The 25,152-nt window shown below is 40.7% G+C and overlaps 1 protein-coding gene across 2 annotated transcripts in view; it reads left to right on the top strand.

Annotated features, from left to right (window-relative positions):
• The window catches only part of adamtsl5 (ADAMTS like 5), a 64,899-nt gene that overhangs the window by 28,954 nt on the left and 10,793 nt on the right, over positions 1–25,152 (top strand). For both annotated transcript variants that reach the window (XM_088334091.1, XM_088334090.1), the window contains exons 2-10: positions 3,599–3,674; positions 9,677–9,837; positions 9,917–9,977; positions 12,198–12,303; positions 13,989–14,119; positions 15,349–15,472; positions 21,057–21,143; positions 21,674–21,837; positions 21,957–22,143. In XM_088334091.1, the coding sequence (XP_088190217.1) occupies positions 3,599–3,674; positions 9,677–9,837; positions 9,917–9,977; positions 12,198–12,303; positions 13,989–14,119; positions 15,349–15,472; positions 21,057–21,143; positions 21,674–21,837; positions 21,957–22,143 (1,097 nt within the window). The remainder of the gene's footprint in view (positions 1–3,598; positions 3,675–9,676; positions 9,838–9,916; positions 9,978–12,197; positions 12,304–13,988; positions 14,120–15,348; positions 15,473–21,056; positions 21,144–21,673; positions 21,838–21,956; positions 22,144–25,152) is intronic.

Below are 25,152 nucleotides of genomic sequence, written 5' to 3'. Positions count from 1 at the left end.
AAAATCCTTTATAGTCAAAATGTATAAAATTCTTTACTTGAAAGTACTCATTGCCAAGAAAACTTCAGAGAAAAACGTTTTTTTGTGTGAAAGGATGAATTTCAAGCAGATTTTTCATTTTGTTCTTTATTTTTCATTTGTGATACCTCCGATATTTAAACAATGCTTTCCATAGACACAAAGTCTCTTTGCTTGCAAAATAACATTTTATTGCCAGAACACTGAACTTAAGCATAAACTTTGCAAGAACTTTTCGGTGCCCGGGGACATAATCACACCTTTTCAGTCACCATGGAGATTGCATTACTAGACGTTCACAAAATTACATTCTGCATTGCCCCTACGATGATGAAGGAACATTGTCTTCTTTTTTAAAAAAACATTATCTGATAACTGTTGAAGCATTAACTGTCTGTACTTATCTATATCTTTGCTACTCTTACCACGCTGCTCCAATATGTCTTCTCGCCATATGGGGCTGCCTACACACTTTCAATCGCTGCATACAGGAAGCAACACCGGGAAATGGGGGCTTCCTCAATGTGTGGACAAAGATCTGAGCAAAGGCACTCCTGCCATTTAATGACGATATATTATACTGAAATCATTCCCAAAGGCTGAAAACTTATCGATGAGTAGAGCCAAACACTTTATAATAGTTTTTTGAACTAAAACCCAAAAACATATTTTTACCTTTCGGCACTCAAGAGATAATGCTTCTGAAAATGTGTTTACCGTAAATTCCGCACTATAGAGCGTGCCTGATTATAAGCAGCACCTACCACATTTTCAGAGAAAAAACGATTTCATACATACACAAGCTGCACCTGTATATAAGCCGTATGCACCCACGTTAAAAAATTGTAACACAAACATTAAATTAACCAGACCCGACTTCAGGTCTCGCGGTTGAAACTAAATGTCCTTCATTGAAGTACACAGTCCAAAAATCACAGCCGGCAAAATGAACGGAAAATAATACCGGTAATTAAGGTTTGATGCAGACCTGCAGAGTCCGGGTACCCGCTGAAACTAATCCAAGGAAAAAAAGTCTGTATTTCCAAAGGTAAGGGTGGGAAAAATATATATCCACTATTCTCCGCCGCGACAACAGGTCTCACTCACCTTTACCCCACTTCCCGTCAGCCCGCGTTTGCTCTGCCCCTCTTTTTTAATTCGCAAAACATATCAGAATTAGTGTCTCAAATAAATACATTACAAAAATATACAGGTGCAAATACATATTATACATGGGTTACACATATTTACAAAGAAAGACGGTACACCGAGAGAGTTTTCAAAGCTTTAATAATAATAATAATAATATAACTTTCATCCCAAACCGTGCCTGGCAGGGCAGTTAATGGTAGCAACACGCTAGCAACACGCTCGCAACACAGTAAACGGGTCTGTTAAAAAAACATACTGTACTTGTAAAAAACACGGTAACCCGTCCTCATCTTCCTCCCAAAAACTGAAGCCATCAAAGTCGTCTTCCTCAGTGTCATATAGACGTCGTCCCACGCTCCCGCAACCTCACTCGCGCTGTCACTGTCGCTGGTGTGCCCTCCTCTCCGTCACGGCTTTTCAGAACCCGTTGGTGATGGTGGATTTTTTTATGCTGCCCCACGCTGTCAGGATCCACTGGCAGACTTGTGAAAAAGTTGCCTTTCGCATGCGGCCAGTTTTAGTGAAAGATTTCTCGCCGCTAGTCAAGCTAAGAAGTTGCAGTCTTCCTCGGCGCATATATTCCACTGGTCTAAATCTTACCTCTGGTACTCGAGCGCCGCTGGTGGCCGTTAGAAAAATTACATAAATTGGCTGTATCACTGAATAAGCTGCAGGGTTGAAAGTTTGGGGAAAAAGTAGCGGCTTATAGTCCGGAATTTACGGTATACATACTGGCATTGAATAAATTATCAACCCTTGTAGAGAAAATGGTTTCTAATTTTAATAGGGTTTTGAATCTAATTTGGTTGTTACCGAGTTGATCAGCGTGTGGTGCTCAAGATCTACCACGTAATTAGTGTACGATAGACTCGTTTATGTCAACATTATTCGGAAGGAGCGATACTTTAAATCATTATCTTGTATTTTTACTTTCAAGTTATCAATTTTAGAGTTTGTTGAATTTTAAAAGAATGAATAATCTAAAGGTAAAATATAGAAACAAAAGAATGCAATGTAGTTTGATTCTAAACTAAGATGTATCTACATGGCAAGAAAATGAAAAACATAGAAAACACCGTGACAAGAGAAGCGATTCTAACTAAAAAGACAGCATGTGGGTAAGAGGGGAATTGCTAGTACTGATCAATAAGCAAGACTTTGAAATAATCAAATCAGCGAAATGATCATAAATTATATCTGAGTGTGTCCGAAAAAAATCATATTCCTAAATGGCAGAATGGCTGTTTGTGAAAAATGTTTTGGGGGGCTTTCCTTTTGTAGAGCTCATTTTTTGCTTCTTCGAGCAAAGAGAGAGGGAGAGAGAGGTAGTCACGGGCCAATGCAGTCCGTGGCAGCCCTGTCTCAAGCCGCTTTTGGACTTCCAGTACCAGAAGAAAGAGCGGGAGCAGAGGTTCTCACCTGCATTTCAAATGGCCTGTGATGTCATCAATCACCGGGGGTTTGTCAATGTCATTGTAATCCGGAAATGACTCCAACATCAAGTACTACTTGTGGCAACCCAAATAAGAAGGGCAAAATACATTTTTGTGACCTATAACACAACAACACTTTACATATTCATTCTATATATGTTTTATTATATTTTGACTTGATGACTGTGTGTAACTCACCTGTCTCCCCAGACTGAACATCACTTATGGGCCATGACCAAAAGAACAAGACCCCGATCATGTCGACGAATGAGTTTCATTTGTGCTCTCCTTCAGAGATAGGATAGGGTGAGGTAATCCGGGAAGGACTCAGAGTAGCTGCCTTTTGAGGGGCCAGTTGAGGTTGCTTTGGCATCTAGTCCGGATGCCTCCTGGACGCCTCCCCTGATAGGGGTCCTGGGCATGACCCAGGACACGCTGGAGGGCCTATATCTCTAGGCTTGGCTGGGAACGCCTCAGGATCCTGTGAGATGAGCTGAATGTATTGGCTGGGGAAAGTCAAGTCATGTTTATTTCTATAGCTCTTAATCACAAGGAGTCTCAAAGGGCTGCACAAACCACAGACTATTGCAAACTACCGACAGCATACCCTGATCTAAAATCTACATGAGGGCAAGGAAAAACTCAAAATCCTCAACATGAGGAAAATGAAGAAACCTTGAGAAGGGACCGCACTTGAGGTAACAATGAACCTTATAAACACAACACGGCACCTTACCGGCTTCCCTACTGGGGCTGCTGGGTGGATGGATGAATAAGATCATAACACGTTGCGACAGCTTTAGGGAAAAAATTAAGTGTTGTATTTTGGGCTTGTATTAACTGTAAGAATAATAGAGTAAATAATTTGAATAACCTTTGTAGCCAAACATCAATTTTCAAACCTCTCTGTGCGACTCATGCCTCCACCGTCAGCTTTGCACCCGTATGTATCTAACATAACATAACATCTACTGTTTGTCTTCACTTGTCTGCAGGAAGCTGACTCTGTGCGAGGCCCTGACCTTTGTCCTGCTGCTTGTGGCTCCCGCCTGCCCGTCCTCCCTGCAGAGCGTAAGTCATCAAGACAAGTTGCGGCACGGCAACATCTGAAAAGACTCTGCTCATTTTCTGTGCCCCTCAGCGGTTGATTATATGGTGACGTGAGCCTGCAAAGTAACACAGAGCACATTATTTAGTTTCCCAAATCAAACAGTGGCTGAAAACCTCCATCAATTTTTTAACACTCACGCATTTCAAAGTCAGAGGAATAACAGTGCCCTTTCCCAGCTCAGTGACGTAGTCACCTGATTGATTGCCACTGAAATGCAAAAGACAAAGAGACAGAAAATTTGGCATATTTTCAAAGAATGTCTTCTTTTAACCAAACATCTTTACGTAAACACCACAACACAAACCATAGGAAAAGCGGAGTTTTTGACTTTGTCCTCTTTTGAAATATAGCGAAAAAGCACTACTTACATGTCAAAATATTTAAACAAAAAAACACAAAACTTTATGCTGCTCTTCCATGACCTTCGAGTTGTCTTCTGTGTTTGACAAATTTTGCCTTGCCATTTTGGCAATTATTGCTCTCAGTTTCCGAAGGGGAGAAACGCAGTTTATTTTGATAATGAGCTAATCACAACCCTTCATTGGATTCTGGTGCCTGCAGCACTTGGATGTCTTTCAGTTTATTTTTTAAAAATATGGGAGTGAAAAGGCATACAAAACCCTTAATATAGGGTTATCAGGTTGATGGATGGGTGATTGGATTGGGTGGGTAGATGGGTAAGTTGGTTGGCTGGGTGGATGGAAGGATCGATTGGTGGGTGGATTGATGAGTGGAAACGAAATCGGCGGGTATCTCCTCTTCAGTGCAAGAGAGCAATTTAGAGAGCAGCTGACTAGCTGCGCGCTAGCATTGGGTGTCCTCGATTTGTGCCAGGTCTGCGCATGAATTAAAATCAAACCATCCCAAATGTAGCGGTTTCATATGAGTTGTTGCTTTCATCGCTAATAGATGGATAGATACTTTATTCATCCCCGTAGGGAAATTCACACTTCCAGCAGTCTCCCTTAATGTTTATTCACAGATTAACAGGACGCCCTCGGGGTGTTTTTTGTAGTTTAGCGGAGTGGATGACGTCACATACTAGTCCAAAATTTCGACGTCCCTTCGGCAGATGGAAATCTTTGTGCCCAGGGATACACCCCCTCGTGTTAGCGTGTCCACCTCCTCTCCGCTTCCCGTAGGCTTTCGCGTTTCTGACTAACAGCGCCGAAGCCGATTAGCTCCGGATAGCTCCGGTCCGGGTCGCTCCAGGTGGCTCCACGTTAGCGTCCAGGATGCTAGACGTGAGCCACGTTTCCATAAAACACAGCAATCTGCACTCCCTGTGCTCTTTGATGTTTTTCACCAGCACAGCCAGTTCGTCGGTCTTATTTGGTAGAGAGTTCACATTAATCATGATTATGGACAGTACCGAAGACTTATAACTCCGCTAGCCGCTTACCTAGCTCCGGCTCTCCATTCACGATAGGGCCCCCTCATCACGCCGGCACGAGAATTCTTCAGGGCAAGGAGTTGATTCCTCGAATAAAGGCATTTTTGTGCGTTAAAACCCATGTCCATAGGATAGAAAGTAATCCAAAGTATAGTTGTCAAACGGGACGAAAAACAATGAAGATAGAAGCAGACAATAAGAACAATAAATCACAAAAAGTGCGAGATAACAGAGAGTTGCTGGAAAGACTGCCGCTAGCGGCGCCGTCGCTTTGATCAGACCTTGTGTTGCAAAGATACAAAGTCCGCAGCGGTGCTTAGCAAAGATTTTAGCCTAGTATTTAGCAATAGGCCGGACCTGCAGACAGCCTATTGTTTTCCCTTCTTTTGCTGCCTAAATTGATTCCTGGACGCAGTAACAATCCACATACCACTTGGCAGTATTTCTTTGTGCTCCTCTGACTTTCCTTTAAAGTTTGATTTATTTGATCAATTACCTTTCAATCTAACAAGCCACTTTAAGTTACCTGGCGCTTACTGCAGTTTGCTTACAGAGGCAGCGCCCGTCAGCTGTTAGGCTGGTGTTTGTTGTCAGTCAATCAGAGTCGTGCACACGGTCACCTCACCCTATCACGGCCGCACACAGACAGTCACACCCACCCAAAACAGAGCGCTCTCACAGCGCTCTCTACAATGCACGATACAATGGTACAATGGCGAAGTTCAGAGGAACGCACAGCAGGTGTCTGCTCACAATACAGAATGAAATATGCTATGATATGAATCGGCTTTTGAGATCTCAAGTCAAAGGTGCTGGCCCATCCGGGTGAATATTGGCTGTTCCTATAAAGAAGTGATCCAGCAATATCTGAAGTGCAAAGTGGCGAGGGGTCTCTGTATTTACATAGACATCATGCGCCGATAGATAAATTGAGTCTATCATAATTTCCATCACTGACACATGAGAGACAGGGCTGTAGTTTACACACGCATGCACATCGTTGTAACATCTGTTTTTATTGCGCAGAGTGTACAGACAGCCAACTCATGTTTTGCAGGCCAGAGCACTTATCTTTTTGTCTACATTTTATTTCTCCTTAAATGTAAAACTCGTTTTGTTGAATTGGCCTGAGCCTGCAGTTTTGTGAGGGCAGCGCAGTTGCGCGCCAGTGATGCGTCCAGTGATACTCAGTGAATATGAATTTACTACATTTGCAGTAAATAAGTGTTCAAAAATCACTATACGATCTCTGTATTGCTGTATTGTTATGTTCTGAGAATGTTTTACCTGGCCTAGTAAATTTGAATATTGTCAACAGGTTTGGTATTCCCACTTTAAACAAGTAAAACTTGAACTTGGACACAAGACATCCCAGAGTTTGTTGGAATTTTATAAAGTGAACGCTTTGTGTGTTTTAAAGAGTATTTGGTTGTTAAAGTGCTCCTAATGTGAGCTAAAACAGAACATATGCTGTCGTATATAAAAGAGAGGCCGTTTGATTTTTTTTCCTTGATAAACTATACTACCAGGGTTGGGTAGGGTTACTTTAACTTGATTACTTTCAATTACTTTTGGATTACTCCAATACCAAATATGCTAATAAAAGACAAAATAAACTAAATATGAATAAAATTATGACTCACAACACGTGGCAAGCTTTCTCTTCTGGCTTTGATCTCTTTGATCTCTGGCAAGACTAACAAAATGCGACAGAAACAAAATGAAAATAAATCCAAACAGCTTGCCAACATCATTTTTGCCGTTCCATGTATTCCGTAACTTCCCAAGCGTGCACAAAATTTAGTCATTTTATTCATATTCAGTTTATTTTGTCTTTTATTAGCATATTTGGTATTGGAGTAATCCAAAAGTAATTGAAAGTAATCAAGTTAGAGTAACCCTACCCTACCCTGTATACTACGTGGTTAAAATGTGAGCACTTTTTAGTGGGACTTCAAGCAACTACCTGTCCTTGGTTTCCTCCAATGCTTTTTAAGGTTACATGGTTCATTTATTTTAAACATAATTTAGTAATTGCATTTATATCATATTTATTTCGTCATTTATTAGCATATTTGGTATGGGAGCAATCCGAAAGTAATCCAGTTAGATTTCTGCAGTGTATGGGATTTAGATTACGTTATGGATTACATTTTTCAACAGGTAACTCGGAACTGCATCCTCCTAACCCTGCACACACATCACCTTGACACATATTATTCACACGTTTTCAGCTCGCACATGATTCTGTTTCCCAAAACATAGCAGCTAACACTGATAAAACACTCAGCTGTTGAGTGTGTGTGCAAAGCAAGAGTTAAGTGGGTGTGAGTCATTCCCTGAATGAAAACCTGGTGGGAAGGGTGCCAGTTTCACTCCTCCTCCAGGGCATAAACGCTGGAATGTGTTTGAGGTGCAACTCGAAGATTTCTTTAATCACTTTTATTGTTCGGTCGTGATGGTCTTCACCCAGCAAGCTAACAAGGTTCTGCATTTTCTGTGAGGTTTGTTTGCTGTAGGATACTTTCCACCAGGGATCACGTATAACTCTCTGTACGCACCTTTTCCCTATTAATAGCCGTTTTGTGAAGATGATATTAAAATGGAACATGTTTATTAAGACATGTCATGATGCACCCTTCTACAATCCTGCATTTTTTAAGCTTGTCTATGTGAATACATTAATGTTTGTGTCAGAATTACCAGGTGAACATAAGCATTATCGTGATTTTGTATAAATTGTTGCTTCTATAGTTTCTCATATGACATTGATTTCAATGAGTTCATGTCACCAATGTTTCCCTTCCTTCTTACTCCACAAGCCCTGCAATATGGAGGACCAATCCTTCCATTTGTATAAATAAACAAATATCTATGAATATATCATCTCATCAACTGCACCGCTTATCCTCAGTAGGGTCGCGGGGATGCTGGAGCCCATCCCAGCAATCATCGGGCAGTGGGCAGGGGACACCCTGGACTGGTTGCCAGCCAATCGCAGGGCACACGGGGACAGACAACTCACTCGCTCAGTCACACCTAGGGACAATTTGAACCGGCCAATTCACCTGAAATGCATGTTTTTGGAATGTGGGAGGAAACCGGAGTGCCCGGAGGAAACCCACGCAAGCACGGGGAGAACATACAAACTCCACACAGTAAGACCGGGAGCTGGATTTGAACCCACGCAGGAGGTTCCCACGACCTCAGAACTGTGCCGCACACGCGCTAACCACTGCGCCGCCGTACTGCCATATGCCATATAACTCAGGGACTACATGTTTTCACTGTTTTTCCTCACTTGCAGCTTTACCTGTGTAAATATTTAAATTCTATTTATAGCTACTTTCTGCATAACACGCTGGCCAGAGTTTGATGCCACACTCTGCTGCCTTACTTAGTATGTATTGGTGTAAGAGGCAAGTAGATAAACATCTTATTATAAATGAATAAGATGTTTAGATGTTTATCTACTGTCACCTCTGGCCCTGGGTTAAACATCAGTGGAGGCTTCCCCGCCCAGACATACCTGATGGGGGCAAGCTTGTCCAACCTGGCTATGTTGTCTATTATGTCAAATATAAAGACTCTTGAGATCCTTGTAAAGGTTTGAAGTTACATTGTTGCCCGGAAAATACTCCGCAAATTACAAGCTCTTTACTTAAATGGCCTTACATGTGTGGACAAGTCCTTGTTTTATTTTTGTGTAGAAATACTTGCAAAACAGAAAAACAAGAGTCCCCTATATCTCACAGAGGGAGAAGGGCTGGCCGTCACTGTGTTGACTGACAGTACACTTATGATTTCAGTTTTGGTAGTACGGACGTTCCCCTACATACAAACATTTTTTCGGGATGTCGAAAAATATCTGGACATTACTGTAAGTTAGATTTTGTATTGTGCACCTTTTTCTAAGTACAGGACAGTACTGTAGTGCTTCTTTCTGCCGCTACGAGCATGTGGCGCTGTGAGAGCTCACCCAACGACTTCCTCTTCCTGTCACAGTCCCAGTTTGTGTGTAAACATACTGTACTGTATCTCCAGCGCTCTGAGAACAATTTTAATGAGAGTGTTTCATATTGTAGCAAAAACATTTTTTGCTACTTTATTTTGCTAAACTAGAAATTCCTAAAAAAGTCAAGAAGCTTTGGTGTAATAAACAAATTTATTTAGTTTTGTATGTACGTGAAATCCAAAACAGGATGGTGGTGACCCTGGTGCAAGAGGAGCATTAAGGGTGGTGCTGAAGCCCACCCTAGCTGACTTTGGGTAGGGGGACAGAGGATTCGGACCCTGGACAGCTTGCCAGCAAATGACAAAACAGACACAAATGGGCACCCAAATAACACAGACATGAATATCTAGGGACAATTATATAAATTAAGATAATTATTCAATGTTATTATTTTTTATAAAAACACAGATACAGCTATGCAAAAACCGGCAATTTTGGTGACGAAGGCAGCACTACCATGTGTCTATCTGTGTATGCCCTGTTCTTTGGAGTAGTCCAGTGCATCTTACTTTCCATGTCAGTATTTAAAAAGCTGACCCTAATGTGTGTCTCAGGGCTCCTGGCCTCTGGCAAAGGAAGTCTTGTCGGAGCATTCAGCGCGAACCCGCCGCCAGCTCTACTTTAAAAACGAATGGGCGGCCTGGAGCGGCTGGTCAGTGTGCTCACGAAGCTGTGGGGCCGGTGCTGCTGTGCGATCGCGAACTTGCATTACCAGGTTGGAAACTTGCGATTCATAGCACTGAACACATCACGTCATAAATATTTTCCTGTTAAATCTTTGTTTTGTTTTTCAGAAACCCAGTGGGCGGACCATGTGGAGGGGATCCGAGACAATACAAGATCTGCAACACGAAGGTCGGCTTAAAGGTTTCCACACTGTACACCGTTTTCTGTATACATATTTTTGGACAATGTTTGCTCTTGTTGAGCTTGTGGGCGTGTCTAGTGATATTGTCACCGCTGGGACCTTTCAGGGTGTGAACTGGAATTTCACGTACTTATTAACCTTTGTCTTGGCTGTGAGTTCCTTGCCTGTTGTGCTTCAGTCAGACGATGAGGAGCTGCCACCGTGTGTGTGGCTGTGTTAAGACGGGTACTGGACTTGCATGTAGGCAATCTCAAACCTGTGTGCAATTTGCACTTTGTCCCTCGTGCGACCCTAATGAGGAGAAGCGGTACGGCTAATGAGATGAGATGAGATGAGATTCAAATCTTGGGTTCGAACAGGTGTTTGAAATCCTTGAAAATGCTTGAATTTTAATTTTGTGTTTTAATGGACTGAAAAGTGCTTGTATTTTGGGTGAAGTGTTTGTAAATGCTTAAAACTGTTGCCATGTTTTTCAAGAAATTTGTTAGAAATCACGCCGACACTGCTCCCTGGTGGTTTTGCTTTGCCATTGAATTTTTCACTTGTGATTAACTGCAGCTGATTTAGTTTGTTAAGCAGTGTCCTATGAAGCGTCACCGCCCCTACGAGTCGTCCCCAAGAGGACAGGTGCATTCTATACCTAAACAGGGCACTATGAACTGTGTATGGGTGCAATGATCACGTATCAATTATGTACATTTATTATGGGCCATGCAAAAAATGAAGGTAGCGTTTCCCAGTTATAAATTGTAATGGGAAGAACTTCCTGCAGCTTAAAATGTAAGTTACTTATAATTGTATTACCCAACGCCTATATGGGGGAAATATTTGTCTCCAAAACTTTTAGAACTGTCTTGTTCAAATCCACAAATACATTCGTGATTTTCTGAAGATCTAAAAATCCTATGTCTTGATAAATTATCACGCAAGAAAAAAATCACATACAGTCACATGTCACAAAAGTGAGCACGCCCCTCACATTTCTCCAGAGATTTTTTTATAAGGTTTAATAGAACATCACTTTGACACAATGAAATGAAGTCTGTCAACAAAGGTTATGGCTTACTGGAAAGATATCCTCAGGTCTAATGAGACAATGATTAATTTATTTGGCTCAGATGGTGTGAAGCTTGTGTGTCGTAAACCAGGTGGGAAGTAAAACAGGTTTTTGTCATACCTAACGTCAAATATGGTTTTGGGATTGTCATGGTTTGGGGCTGTATGAGTGCAACTGGAGTTGGGAAGTTGCATTTTATTGAGGAAAACTCAATCATGTACTGTTAAATACTGGAGCAAGAAATGTTTCCTCCTCCATAAACTGGGTTGCAGGGCAGTGTTCCAGCCTGACAATGACCCCAAATACACATCTAAGATGACCAAGGCTTTTTTAAAAAGGCTCAGGGTAAAAGGGATGGACTGACCAAGCACGTCTTCAGATCTAAACCCAATAGAACATCTTTTGGGCATCCTTAGGCAGAAGTTGGAGGAGCACAAGATCTCAAATATCCCCAATCTCTGTCATGTTGTCATGCAGGAGACGAAGAGCATTCCAGTGACAAATTGTGAGGCTCTGGTGAAATCCATGGCCAGGAGGATTAACGTGGTTCTGCAAAATCAGATTGGCCACACAAAATATTGGACTTCAGGAACTTTTACTTTAGGATGTACTCACTTTTGTTACCATCTGTTTAGCTACTAATGGCTATATTTTGAGTTTTTGGAGGAGAAAAAAAAGTACACTGCTAAATAAGCTTTACACAGACTGCCTTTATTGTTTCAAAGCGATGTTTCGTCTATGTCGTTCAAGAAACATAAAGATGAAATCTCTGCCGAAATTTTAGGCGTGTAGTCACTTTTTTGACATACTGTATGTAAATCGCAGATATATTTGTGGATCTACAAAACATATGATTCACACCAAATTTCTTCTTTTGATAATACTGGAGGAATTGAAAAAAATGGCTTTGAAAGTCATTAAAAAGTGCTTAAATATATGAATATATGAAGCCTGCAATTCAAGTTGTATACAGCAAATAGCCACACTTCCCAGTCATGTTGTTTTCACTATTAGGCGAACACACGAGTGTGCAGTTGCATATTCTACATTATGTCTTTCCTGGAGGCTTCATTTGCAAGTCAATGAATGTACTTCTTTGGTTTTGGATTACAGTTTAAACTGTATCTTCACTGGCTTCGCCTTGTTGCAGGAGTGCCCTCCTGGCTCCCAAGATTTCCGTGAGATGCAGTGTGCTTCTTACAATGGCAGACAACTGGTGACTGGAAACGCCTTTAGATGGACAACCTTTCACGGAGGTCAGTGAGAAAAAAATCACTTCCTATCAAATAGCATGTTAGGTTTAAAAGTTAGTAGACACTTTGTACGATTCTTACAACTTGGACAAGTTTCCAAGTACTACCTTGTATAATGTATATTCGCCCATTTATCCCAACATTCTTTTCGTTTTCTTTTCTCTTTTTAAGTCTTAAATACATGTTTATTTTAAAGGAACTAATTTTGTCTCAAATAATGTCCACTACATTGTTATGCATGACAATATAGACATTCTAATTCTAACTATTCTGCATAGTTCGATCAAATTTTGATTGCTAAGCAATAGCAAATGTTCAGTTTTTGAAACCAAAATAAGATAAGAAAATGGATGGTCTGACATTTTTAAAAACTTGGTAGTCAAAATCTAAATCCTTCTTTTAAAGTATTACCATTTTTTTTTTAGTATTTCCCACACTGTGTAATATTTGACCACTAGATGTCGCTGTATTGTGTAGAGCAACCAAAGTGAGTATTGCAAAGCATGAGGAAGAATACAGAGACTCAAAGTGACCAAACCATACCATTTTTCTTAGTTTTTTCCCCCCAGCCTTTCACAAGGTTTTTGCTTTTTGGGGGTACACGTAGCAGCAAGATGGCAAACAATCATGTCATCTCCTCTAGGTGACTCTCATATTATGTTAAACAAATACAAATTTCTCGATCTAAAAATATGTCTTAAAATGCAATTTTCTATAATAGTTCTTTTTTAAAACCAAAATTTAATTATGTGGCTTACTAGGTCAAAAGAAAATGTGATCATATTTAGAAATCACACTAAAACATGCAGAGCGTAATCAACACAGCCTGGAAAATCATTGGCGGCTCCCTGCCCAGTCTGGAGGACATTGCCGGCTTGCGATATAGCAGCAGAGCGTTCAACATTATAAGGGACTCTCATACCTGTCAACCTCCACGGCTCCATGCCCGTACAAACTGTCGTATTTTCCCATATAAAATACAAAATAATCGTACACCATATATATATGGGTTTTTTTTTCGGAATGATGCATGATGGGAAATCCCCAGGCGGCAGACGCACGCGTTCGACAAATTTGCGTTTTTCCGTACAGATTTCCTTGTACGTCGTACTCGTCTTAAAATGCATAAAAAACGTACTTTGTACGGCAAAATCGTACAGGTTGACAGGTATGGACTCTTCTCACCCTGGCCACTACCTTTTTGACCCGTTTCCCTGTGATAGGCGCTACAGATCCCTTGAAACAATGCCTAACAGGTGCAGAGATAGTATCTTCCCCAGAGCCTTTACCACAAACACACACAACTGTGATAAATGTATATCTTGTGACTTCTTTGGGACTTTTTGTTGCTGCATTACTTTTCATTGAAACATTGTAATAATTCACTATTTACCATCGCGCTATTATTACATTTTAGGCCAGTCTTTAAGGAATACGTTCTAAATATTTTTGCCTATTCATCCTTAGTCTTTTATCTCATATTTCTCTTTAAAGTCGTAACTACCTGTTAATCCTGGAGTGCCATGTCTAACCTTGTTGCGTACAATGTTTCACTATGTTGTCATCAATGACAATAAAGAAAATTCAATTCAATTATTTACAAGGTTTAATGCAATTATCTGAGGCCATAAAAAGAAACATTGTCCAAACAAATTAAAAAAAAACGTTGAATATTTCCCCTTTTGCAGGGTCGAACCCCTGCGAGCTGAGCTGCTTGGCCACGGGTCACAACTTCTATTACAATTTTGGCCGTGTGCTTGATGGCACAGCCTGTGACAAAGTTATTGGAGGAGCTGTGTGTGTCAACGGACGTTGTCTGGTAAGCGCAAACTGAGTACACAATGCTCTAAAAACTTTCAACATGCTCTGAATTATTCTCAATATATGTTCACCACCGTTCAAAGGTTTGGATATTTCCTTGTTTTTTAAGGAAAACCACAATTGTTTTCAATAATATGAAACTAATATGAAATGCATCCCATACATTGTTAACGTGGTATATAAGTATTTTAGTTGCAAATGTCTGATTTTTAATGCAATATTAACATAGGTGCAAGCAGTACTACAGGTTTCTAATAGTGCAATGTGTTTGCTAACTATGTTAAAAGGCTAAGGAATGATTCGAAAACTCCTGTGCATTTATGTTGGAACAGCTGAAAACAGTTTACCTGGTTAGATGAACTATAAAACTGAGTAGTCGAGTATCTGAAGCATCACATTTGTGGGTGTGACAACTGATCTCCTACAACAGTGTGTACTACTCCCTTCAGAGAACAGCCCAAACAGGCTCTAACCAGAGTAGAAAGAGAAGTATAAGTGTAGTAGAGTCTCTAGTTTGAGAAATAGACTTCTTACAGGTCCTCAACTAGCAGATTGGTTAAATAGTAGCCACAAAACACCAGTGTTAATATCTACAGTAAAACAGTGACTCCAAGATGCTGACCTTCAAGCCAAAGTGTGTGCGTTTGTATGCGCGTGTGTGAATATTCGTAAAATATAGTCAGGAAAAACAATAATGTTCTTTTTCATAATAACAGTATTTTTCCTGGCCCCTTGCTCTCACTCCCTGTGTTGTGTTTTGTGTCCTCAACACCTTCACACAAGGGATTAATTTCCTGTAACGCACATAAATACTTATTTCCCACTGACTTAAAGGAGTTGATTACAGCCCTCCTGGAGGATGGGCTTAAATCACTGGACATCAAGGCTCAAGAAAGAATTTGCACGGTAATCAATGTATCAGCTAAGTTCTCAACCCAGCTATGAAAAACTGAATCTTTTAGTCATCGTAGAGAGATCCCAAGCCAAACCATCTTTGCTTATTAGGCCTCTCACTTCAAGTAAACGCTTGAAAGACTGGAAAATGACAGGGAGGACCAACATTAAACGTCTGTGTGTCATCCTAGGTAAAAATGTGGTGGTAGGAGACTGCGCTGCAAAAAAGGTCATGTTTTGACAGATAATAAGCGCTTCAGGCAGTCACACGACATATCGGTTCATAATCTTTGTTGTGCAGGAAACATGTCAACGTTCCTTTACTTTGTACAGAAACCTGGCTGTGATTCCATCTTGGGTTCAAAGGAGCAAGAGGATGCCTGCATGGTCTGCGGTGGAAAAAACACCAGCTGCCTCCACCACAGGAGTGTTTACCAGAGCAACGGCCTGGAGGCAGGTAGGATAAGCGCACACGCAGACAACTGGACGTCCAATGACCACCATGTGGAATCACTTTCGATGTCAGCATCTCATGTTTACTGAAGAGGCTTATGCAAAATGGACAAAAGCAGTTTGCCCCCTCCATATCGTATTTAAAGCAACAATTGGTAGTCTAAAATTGCAGTTGTTAAGGCCCGGTCACGCGAAAAAGTTTTGCGCTGCTTAAAAATTTAGACCACGGGTAACCGCGGGCGGCACAGCGATGCAGCCGCGGTTACCCGCGATAAGGACACGGAACAGTCGCCGGCCAATTTTGCACATTTGCCACCGTGGGCAACCACGGTCAAAAAGAAATCGCAAAATTTTACCCGCGATACAGACGCGAAAGGCTGTGTGACCAGGCATTTAAGTTCCCTGAAGAAGCATCAAATAGAACTCGGTCTTATTACTTCAGAAACATTGCTCATTTTCTGGTCCTTTTGACTCGTATTGTCTTTTTAAGTTATTTCCCGTGTCTTTTAATCAAGACCAAATGAGGCAGACAACAATAAGAATTTTTAACACAATTTGGTGATAGGAAACATTAGAAAAACAGAGACAGGAATGATAGCTTCATTTAAGATCTAACTCGTACCATTCTACAACATAACAACAGTGCTTGGTATGCAATTAGTTTACCATTAGCAGTGTTGGGTAGGGTTACTTTAACTGGATTACTTTCAATTACTTTTGGATTACTCCAATACCAAATATGCTAATAAAAGACAAAAAAAACTAAATATGAATAAAATTATGACTCACAATTCGTGGTAAGCTTTCTCTCCTGGCTTTGATCTCTTTGATCTCCGGCAAAACTAACATAAAATGCGACAGTAACAAAATGATAATAAATCCAAACAGCTTGCCAACATCATTTTTGCCGTTCCATGTATTCCGTTACTCCCCAAGCCTGCACAAAATTTAGTAATTTTATTCATATTTAGTTTCTTTTGTCTTTTATTAGCATATTTGGTATTGGAGTAATCCAAAAGTAATTGAAAGTAATCCAGTTAAAGTAACCCTACCCAGTCCAGTACAGTAATCAGCTAGTTACTATTTAATTCGATTAAAATGTAATTCATTATATAACCCCTGTGAGAGATGATCATTATTAAGACTGTTTAATGGCTATATTTGCACAGATAAAATACATGTATATTGTTTAAATCTATATTATAACGGCAGAGAAAAGAACTCACGTCCGCCCTGATTGAAGTCCACAGAGAGAGAGAGATGTTTATTTTGCGTCAGAGAGATCAGTGCACACAAGAACATGACTTCAAAATAAAAGAATACAAGATTGATAAACGTACAAGAGATGTAATTACACTCATTATTGAAACGTTACTTTATGTGTGTGTGTGTGTATGAGAAACATTGTTTTTATATTTAGTAATATAAAAACAAGCCAATTACCTTGAGACAGAAATTCAAGAGATTTACATTGAAACCCTGACACCTCCCACACCCTGACATCAAAAAGTAGCCTATTCAGAAAGTAACTATCTAGTTATGAATTACAGTACATAGTTGCAGGATAGCCAAACACATAAAACTTCTGGAAAACACACACATGATAAATGAAATCGAAAAAACACATGTCCACCAACCTGTTGAAGCAGTGAACCATTTGGATATCTCGAGCTTGCAAACAACACATAGCCAAGACACTCCATATTCATTTTGTCTCTGGGCTTCAAATCATTCTGGTTACTCCCCAAGATGTTATTTTTTTTTCTCCAGCCATGGTGTATTTCAAAATCATTTTACAAATAATAAGACCCAAATCTAGCACACTTTTACCCTATATCCGTGCTTGCCCTATTGATTTTTCAAATATGCGCGGATAAGCTTACCCCTTGATGTCAGTATTTCATTTTTTAGTTGTAAATTCGGCCTGGGTGCGAGTATATACTTTAGGGAGAATATCTCCATGGGGGAAATTCTGAATTCGTATACTCCGTACTTGACCCGGCACCACCATAACTGTATTTAGTTGTCCTTTGTAGCTAAATACGGACATGCCCACTCTTCAGAGATTCTTGGTGGATACAAGGGTTGTATGTGACAATGTGAGTGATGCAGGAATATTCAGTAGTCAAAGGACAGTGTAATTCATGAAAAGCAGTTAATATATGACGGAATAACGCAGTAAAGTATCATGTAGAACGACAGTAGATTTACAAAATTTGATAAACGACACACTACAGTTGTCGTTAAAGAGAATAGTAATTGCGTTAGTCCCAACTCTGCCTTAGAATGCTTTCAGTAAAAATTGCACCTTTAAAATTTGAGAACAAGGCCTACATTTATGGCAAATAAATAATGAAATGCCTAAATGATAATAAATGTACAAAAAAGTGAACCACCATAAAAACACTTGAAGGCAGCAACATTAAATAAAATGACACTAAGCTGTATGATGCAGAAAATTATGAGGAATGATTGATTAACAGATTAACACACACAAATAATGATATGAAATCGGTTTAATCAGTCAGCTTTCACTTTCAGACAATAAGCAAAATCATTGTTTAATTTTAGTAAAACATTTACTTTTTCATATTGAAAACTTATGGACTTAGGTGCTGCTTCAAAATAAAATAATAATAACAACTTGTCAACCTTCAATTCATACGTTCATAACTAGGCTAATAAACTCATAACCTTACAACTAGTTTATTTTTAGGTCAAATGTGGTATTTTTAATGACACCATGAAACTCTGAGGTAAGTGGCTTTTACTTCCACAAATACCCAAAAGTTTATAACTTGCAGACTGCTTAAACACATTGAGTGTACGTCACTTCCCTCTATACATTGTTGAAAGACTGTAGTTTTCCTCTCTTGTCTTCCACATGTTAATTTATTTCTAGTGATTAGAACGATGGTAGAATCATAAGCCAAGACGTTTTTTAATAGCAGAATATTCTGGAAACTATTGTGATATAGACAAAGGCTACATTATGGCACTAGTGTGCCAGTGACATTCAAAGCAAGCTTTTTATACTTTTTTCCTTTATAAAACTGCTGTGTGATGTCGCCATGCCTGTTTAATGTGTACATGGATGGTGTGGTGAGAGAGGTGAATGCAAGAGTATTCGGCAGAGGTGTAGAGAGGATGGATATTAGTGGAACAGTGTGGCTGGTACGGCAGTTGTATTTTGCAGATGACACAACGCTTGTGGCTGATTCTGAGGAAACGTTGAGAAGGTTGGTAATGGAGTTTGGAAGAGTGTGTGATGGGCGTAAGTTATGTGTGAATGTTGGGAAGAGTAAGGTGATGAAGTGTTCTCGTGATGGAGTGGGCATGGCGTTAGAAATAAGGTTGCATGGACAGGTTCTGGAAGAAGTTGAAAGCTTTAGGTACTTGGGTTGAGATGTGGCTGCAGTTGGTGGAATGGAGTGCGAGGTATTGCAAAAGGTGAATCAAGGAAGTGAGGTTTTGGGTGCTCTGAGGAGAGTGATGAGCAACAAGAGTATGAGTATGGATGTTAAGAGGGGACTGTATGAGAGTGTGATTGTGCCGACTGTGTTGTATGGTGCAGAGACTTGGAGCCTGAATGCAGATTTGAGAAGGAAATTGAATGTTTTTGAAATGAAGTGTTTAAGGAGTATGTTAGGAGTGACAAGATTGGATAGATTGAGAAATGAAATTGTGAGAGACAGAACTGGACTAGTAGTGGAACTGAGCAAGCGTGTGGATAGGAGAGTACTTGTTTGGTTTGGACACATGGAGAGGATGGATGAGGAGCGAATGTTGAAGAGGATCTACAAAGCAGAAGTAAATGGAAGGAGACCAAGAGGAAGGCCGCGATTGACGTGGATGGATGGTGTTATGAGTGCACTGCAGGATAAAGGGCTAAATCTAGTGGAAGCTAGAGCTCTTGTTGGTGATAGGAATGAGTGGAGAGGTGTTGTGAAAGGATAGTGGGGTGTGGGAGGACACCTATATGATGCGGCAGGGGTAAACCAGTAAAAGCTGTCGGGCCTTGCTGTTGAACAGAAGAGTGTGTTGTGTCACCCTGACCCGAGTGACATGGCCGCTTTCTTGTGTCGCGTTTCATCTGGAGGGACGAAAGCATGACCAACTCGGGTGTCGAGGTGCTTAACTTGTTTGATTGTTTGGGCATTTGGGTTGGCCACGGTCAAATATTTGGTGTTTTACCCTTTTTGTTTTCTTTGTTTTAGTGTATGCGTTTGTCTTGCTGTCGATCACCCCTCTCCAATGATATGACCAGGGTAGATAAATAGATAGATAAAACTGATGTTGGAGTTCTGGGTTGTTTATCGCTGTTCAATAACCTGTTAACAGCAGGGTTTCGACAGCTCGCCCCTGTGCCGCTGTGGTCTTGTGGTCGTTCGACTCCTGGACATGAGGTACACTTGTGGTTTTCACAAAATATGAGAATATGGCTAAAGTTAATAAACTTCTTTGCATTCTTCAGTTTTCAAAATATTATTTCCAAACACGGAGGTTGATTAAAGAGTATCTTTACATAAAAGAAGTAGTTCAATTGAGATCACAATTTGGGATTTGGACTAATCCGAGTCATTCATTGCATGACTTCTGATGCAAGTTAACTTCATACTATGGGATTTTCTCTCCTGTATTTAAGATTTCTGTTCAAAATACATCACTTATCTCTAATTTCTTGTAAATAGAGTTGCTCGTATGTGGAGGCGCAACTGTGTATGGATACAACAGTTGCTTTGCAGTTTGTTTTGATGGCCATGTGGACTTGTTTGACTGACATCAAACACCAGCTTATCACAGTCATGCCCACCAAGTACATACAAATACAACCTGCCCCCGTGATAGTATTTGCTGTGTGCTGTCTGCTGAACACATTTCATGATACCAACAACAGTTAAAACAATTTGTATTCATTTCAAATCTGCAAAGTAGTGAACCAGCGATAACTTTTTCTGTATTCCTTTGCTTACATTGACTTAAAAAAAAACACATATCTGCTATATTTTGATTTTATTTCGACCCTTACTTGCATGTAAACACACTATGTGAATGTTGACACAACAATAGAAAATGTAAAATTGGAAGAAGTAAAATGGTGCTGCCGGTGGCGCAGTGGTTAGCGCTTGTGCGGCACAGTTCATGTCATGGGAACCTGTCGTGGGTTCAAATCCAGCTCCAGACTTCCTGTGTGGAGTTTGTATGTTCTCCCCGTGCTAGCGTGGGTTTCCTCCCACGTTCCCTGCGCCCTGCGATTGGCTGGCAACCAGTTCAGGGTGTGCCCGGAGATGGCTGGGATGGGCTCCAGCCATCTCCGGGCACCAAATACTTATTTACCCCGCTGTTTGGGCGTACCCTTAAAATGATACCGACCACCATCCACACATTGTTCGGGCTGTCTTTCTTTCTTTCTTTCTTTTTTCTTTCTTTCTTTCTTTCCTGTTTTCTTTTTGCATGTCTCCATTTTTACACAAACTCAATGCTAATTATATTATCATTTGGATTGTTTTCATTACCGTAAGCCGTTAGCACTGTGATTGCATGAGCAGATTGACGTATCAAACGGAATGTTTCGTCTTTATGTCTAGGAGGACCTTTTGGATACAACGAAGTAGCTAAGATCCCAGCTGGAGCCACTCACATCCGAGTCACGGATAACAGCAGGAATTATTTGGGTAAGCTAACAGACACACGCAGGCACGAGCCAACTGGTCTTGTGTGTGTGTGTGTATATTTATTTCATCATACTGCTGTGTTAAGGCTCCATGGCTACACTTGTAAATCCAATATGCCAAATAAATTCCTGGCCTTGCTCTTGCTTCCTTTGCCCCGGAGACAGTCTCAGCTCAGAGGCTCTGTTTGATTTGTGGATGTGTGGAGGCTTTTCCAGGGAAATAAAAAGCTTGGTTTCTATTATTAACTTGTTTATGAGACCAAAATAGAAGTGACCTTGTTAGATGGTACAAGATGGACAAAAATAAAAGTTTCATTAGGCCACCAGAGCAAAACAGGTGAACACGATCGTTTCCATCCTGTCATGGAAAATCCCTTTTGGTATTTGTGTCAGTCAGCTTCCTTATATGGTCATCTGACCTGAATCTACCCACTTCCCTATTAAATCGTGAACCACTGACACAGAAAGCTAACTTTTGAACCTTCAAACAAAAAAGATCTGACTGCAAAATTGCCCTCTTACCTTTTAAAGCTCTTCAAAACGATCGTTCCCAGTTTGTCATCAACGGTAACTGGAAAATTAGCGTCCCCGGCGAGTACAACATAGCTGGAACCAAACTTCTTTACCGGCGATCAGCTGATACCTGGGAGAGCTTTGAGGTCCCGGGGCCCACCCAGGAAGACTTGCGTCTGATGGTGAGGTACCCGATTGCAATCTGCATCCAAGGAAATATTTGAAGGCAATCCAAGACCAAAGGTACAAAACCGTGCCGCTTCGTGACTTTTGGTTTTCTACGTGGTCTTTGAATGCGCAGGTTCTTGCCACGGACAGAAACCCGGGCATCGAGTATGAGTACTGGTTACCACCAGATCAGTATGACCTCCACCATGGGAGAAGTCCTCTGCGACAGGTGCAATACTATATACCCTGGGCACAACCCACCACGAAAACCACAACCTCCGCTCCACAGCTTTCACAACTGAGCACCCGTCCCCACTTGTGTAAGCCTCATTCATCCATTATTTATTCCTAAAAACATGTTTTGGTTCTTGAGCTTTTTGTTTACAAATAATTCCTCCACAGTGCACACCCACTGCTTCACGGCAGGGAGCTCTTGTTTATACAATGTTCTTATTGTTACTTTTTTTTGCTTTCTGTGAGAACTATGACCAGGTACTCATCTTTTTCCTGCAATATTTCTTCTCTTAGAATACCTTGAATTGTTTTGGTATCCCATATCCCACAATTTTCATAAAAGCATAACATAATTTGGCCAAGAATTCTTGTATCTTTGGCAAAACCCAAATATTTGCATGTGGTCAATTCACATGCTCTCCAGCATGGATGCTAAACCCCCCAAAATCCTGCCCTAACTTTCAGGGTACCAAATAATGTGGACTCATTCTTCCATTTGAACTATCTCAAAATCCTGGCGTGAGTGGATATGCCCTGCCTTTTACAAATATCCCACAACTCGTCTTCTAATAACGATAAATGTAACTAATTTTCCCATTTTACTTCGATATAGAGTTTAGGTAAGATCGGGCCTAGAAAATCCAGCCTGGCCCGTGGGTATTAGAGCCTGAATTATCCCACGCCCAACCAATTAACTTGATTTGTGGCACTGATCCTGAAGCAAACACTAATTTTCATATTTTATTTGTGTTATGGTTGCCATGGCGCCCAATTGGTCCCGGCCGCCTGGCGCGAGGATCTGTCGCGATTGCCACGGCGCCCAATTGGCCCCGCCCATTGACAAAAGCTGAAACGCGTTGACAGATTGCTGCCGGACTATTTAAACGCGGTCTTGTGAGTCGCCTGGTATCAGAGCGTCTGTGAAACTCCTGCTAGACTCTGTGTGATATGCTAAGTCCTGTGAATCTCCGTTTTTGCCTGTGTTTTGATCCTGTTTTATTTTTGGCCCGATCTGTTTGATTTTGACCATTCCTTAGTTTTGATTTCAATCTACTTCCGTGACCATCAATCTCCGGATCGAGTGTGCGCTCATTCTTCCTCTCCCCAATAAACTGTGAGTAACGTTACGCGATTGGGTTCTCATTCCTGTTTCCTGTCCTGGTTCGTGACAATTTATGGGGACTCTGTAGGAGGAGGGGTAATTTTTTTTGTTTGTTTTGATGATTGACATTTTAGGCACGACATGACCAAAATTTTGTTTTGGGCTCTGGTTCGAGCTCGGGCTTTAGATCTTACTGCTAACATAGTGTGAATGCCCACTCCATGCCACCAAACATTTATACATATCATAAATTGCTTTAAACGTTTTTCCTTTATACGACCTTTCAAAAATGTTAATAACCGTATGACGGATCACTGGTTTGACCTCCTTATAAAAGAAGTCATTCAACTGATGGTAACGAAAATAGCCGCTTCACCGTAACCCAAATTTCTCTTTAAAATCTGTAAAACTACTGTTCGTCATTTTCACCTATCTTACATATTGCTGTTATGCCTTCGCACGCCCAATGAACCCTTTAGTATTGTCCCCGCGAATAAACCGGTTGTAGAGGGCAAATCGACTCAGAATTATTTTTTCCCTTTCCAAATTGTATTTCGATCTTATTCCATATTCTTATTGTTCAGTTCATGGATCCCTTAACCGCATGGGTTGTCGGGAAACCAATGCGGACCCAACTCTGGACAGCTTTCTCCACTGTTGACGGTTCCTAGCCTGTTTTGGGGTCGTGGCAAAGTTGGCTTCAGTCCATTCCTTATTGTTGTACTGTTGGTTATTGCTCCCAGCTGGTTACCTAATTTTTTTGTTCTTTTTTATGTGCTATTACTCTATGATTCGTACATCTTTTTTACCAGTAAAAGAGCCTTTTCACGTGACAACTGCTGGGATTGTGTATGCTTCCCGATGGTCCAAAACCTGCGGTATTGAAAATGATACTGCTCTTGTTGACTTCCTTTTGTCAGGCAGCTCATTTGGGAGAATCGGCCTGAATTTTATGAGTTGACACCAAAAACTTCTTTAGGCACCAATTATTGTATTAATCATTTACACTCGCACATACTTGGGGAAAGTTTAGAGTAAGCAATCAAGCTGCCATGCATGTTTTTGGAATGTCTAAGGAAATCAGAGTGTCTCTAAACTGCGTGGCGGACTGTGTTGGACCTTTTACTGAAAAACAGTAGTTAAATGTAAATGTAAGTGGTGCGCAATTACCGTATAATCCGGACTATAGAGCGCACCTGATTATAAGCCGCACCCACCACTTTTCAGGTGATTTGCCAACTTTATTCTTACACAAGCCGCCCCCATGTATAAGCCGCGTGCGCCCGCCTTAACACTTGTGACACAATCACAAGCTTGCCCCAGACCAGGCTGTAAGCTCCACAACTGTAACTTTTTGGTTTTTGAACAAATTTATTGACACTAATAACTGCAAACAAACAATGTGAGGTTTGAACAACCCTTCTCGACAATCTTAACAGCAATCAAGCATATTCACAATTTTGTTATGTCTGGCAATATGACGTTTTAAAATTATTTTTCTGACTTTTTTAACATCTTTGTTAGTGTCAATAGATCCGTCCAGGCCAAAGTCGATTTTATTTTTTTTGGTCTGAACAAATCTACCGACACCAAAAGCAGCAAACAAACAATGTGAGGTTCGGACAACCCCTCTCGTCAATCTGCATGGACAGTACACAATTCTAGAGCCACAGTTGGCATCATAAATGGAAAATGATACCCGTAATTAAAGTATGATGCAGACTTGTAAAGTCTGGGTCCCGTTGAAAGTAATCCAAGGAAACAAAATGTATATTTCCAAAGTTAAGGGTGGGAAAAATATATATCCACTATTGTCCGCTGCGACAACAGACAGATCTACCGGTAACTCAGCTTTACCCCAATTCCTTTCAGCCCGCGTTTGCTCCGCCCCTTCTTTTTGATTCGTCCGTAGAACACATAACAGAATAAATCTCTAAAATAAATACATTACAAAAATATACAGTTGCAAATACATATTACACATGGTTACACA

The sequence above is a fragment of the Urocampus carinirostris genome, chromosome 4 (genome assembly GCF_059441175.1).
Source record: "Urocampus carinirostris isolate Australia breed hairy pipefish chromosome 4, RoL_Ucar_1.0, whole genome shotgun sequence".
Lineage (NCBI taxonomy): Eukaryota > Metazoa > Chordata > Actinopteri > Syngnathiformes > Syngnathidae > Urocampus > Urocampus carinirostris.
This window is presented reverse-complemented; position numbering and strand designations above follow the sequence as displayed.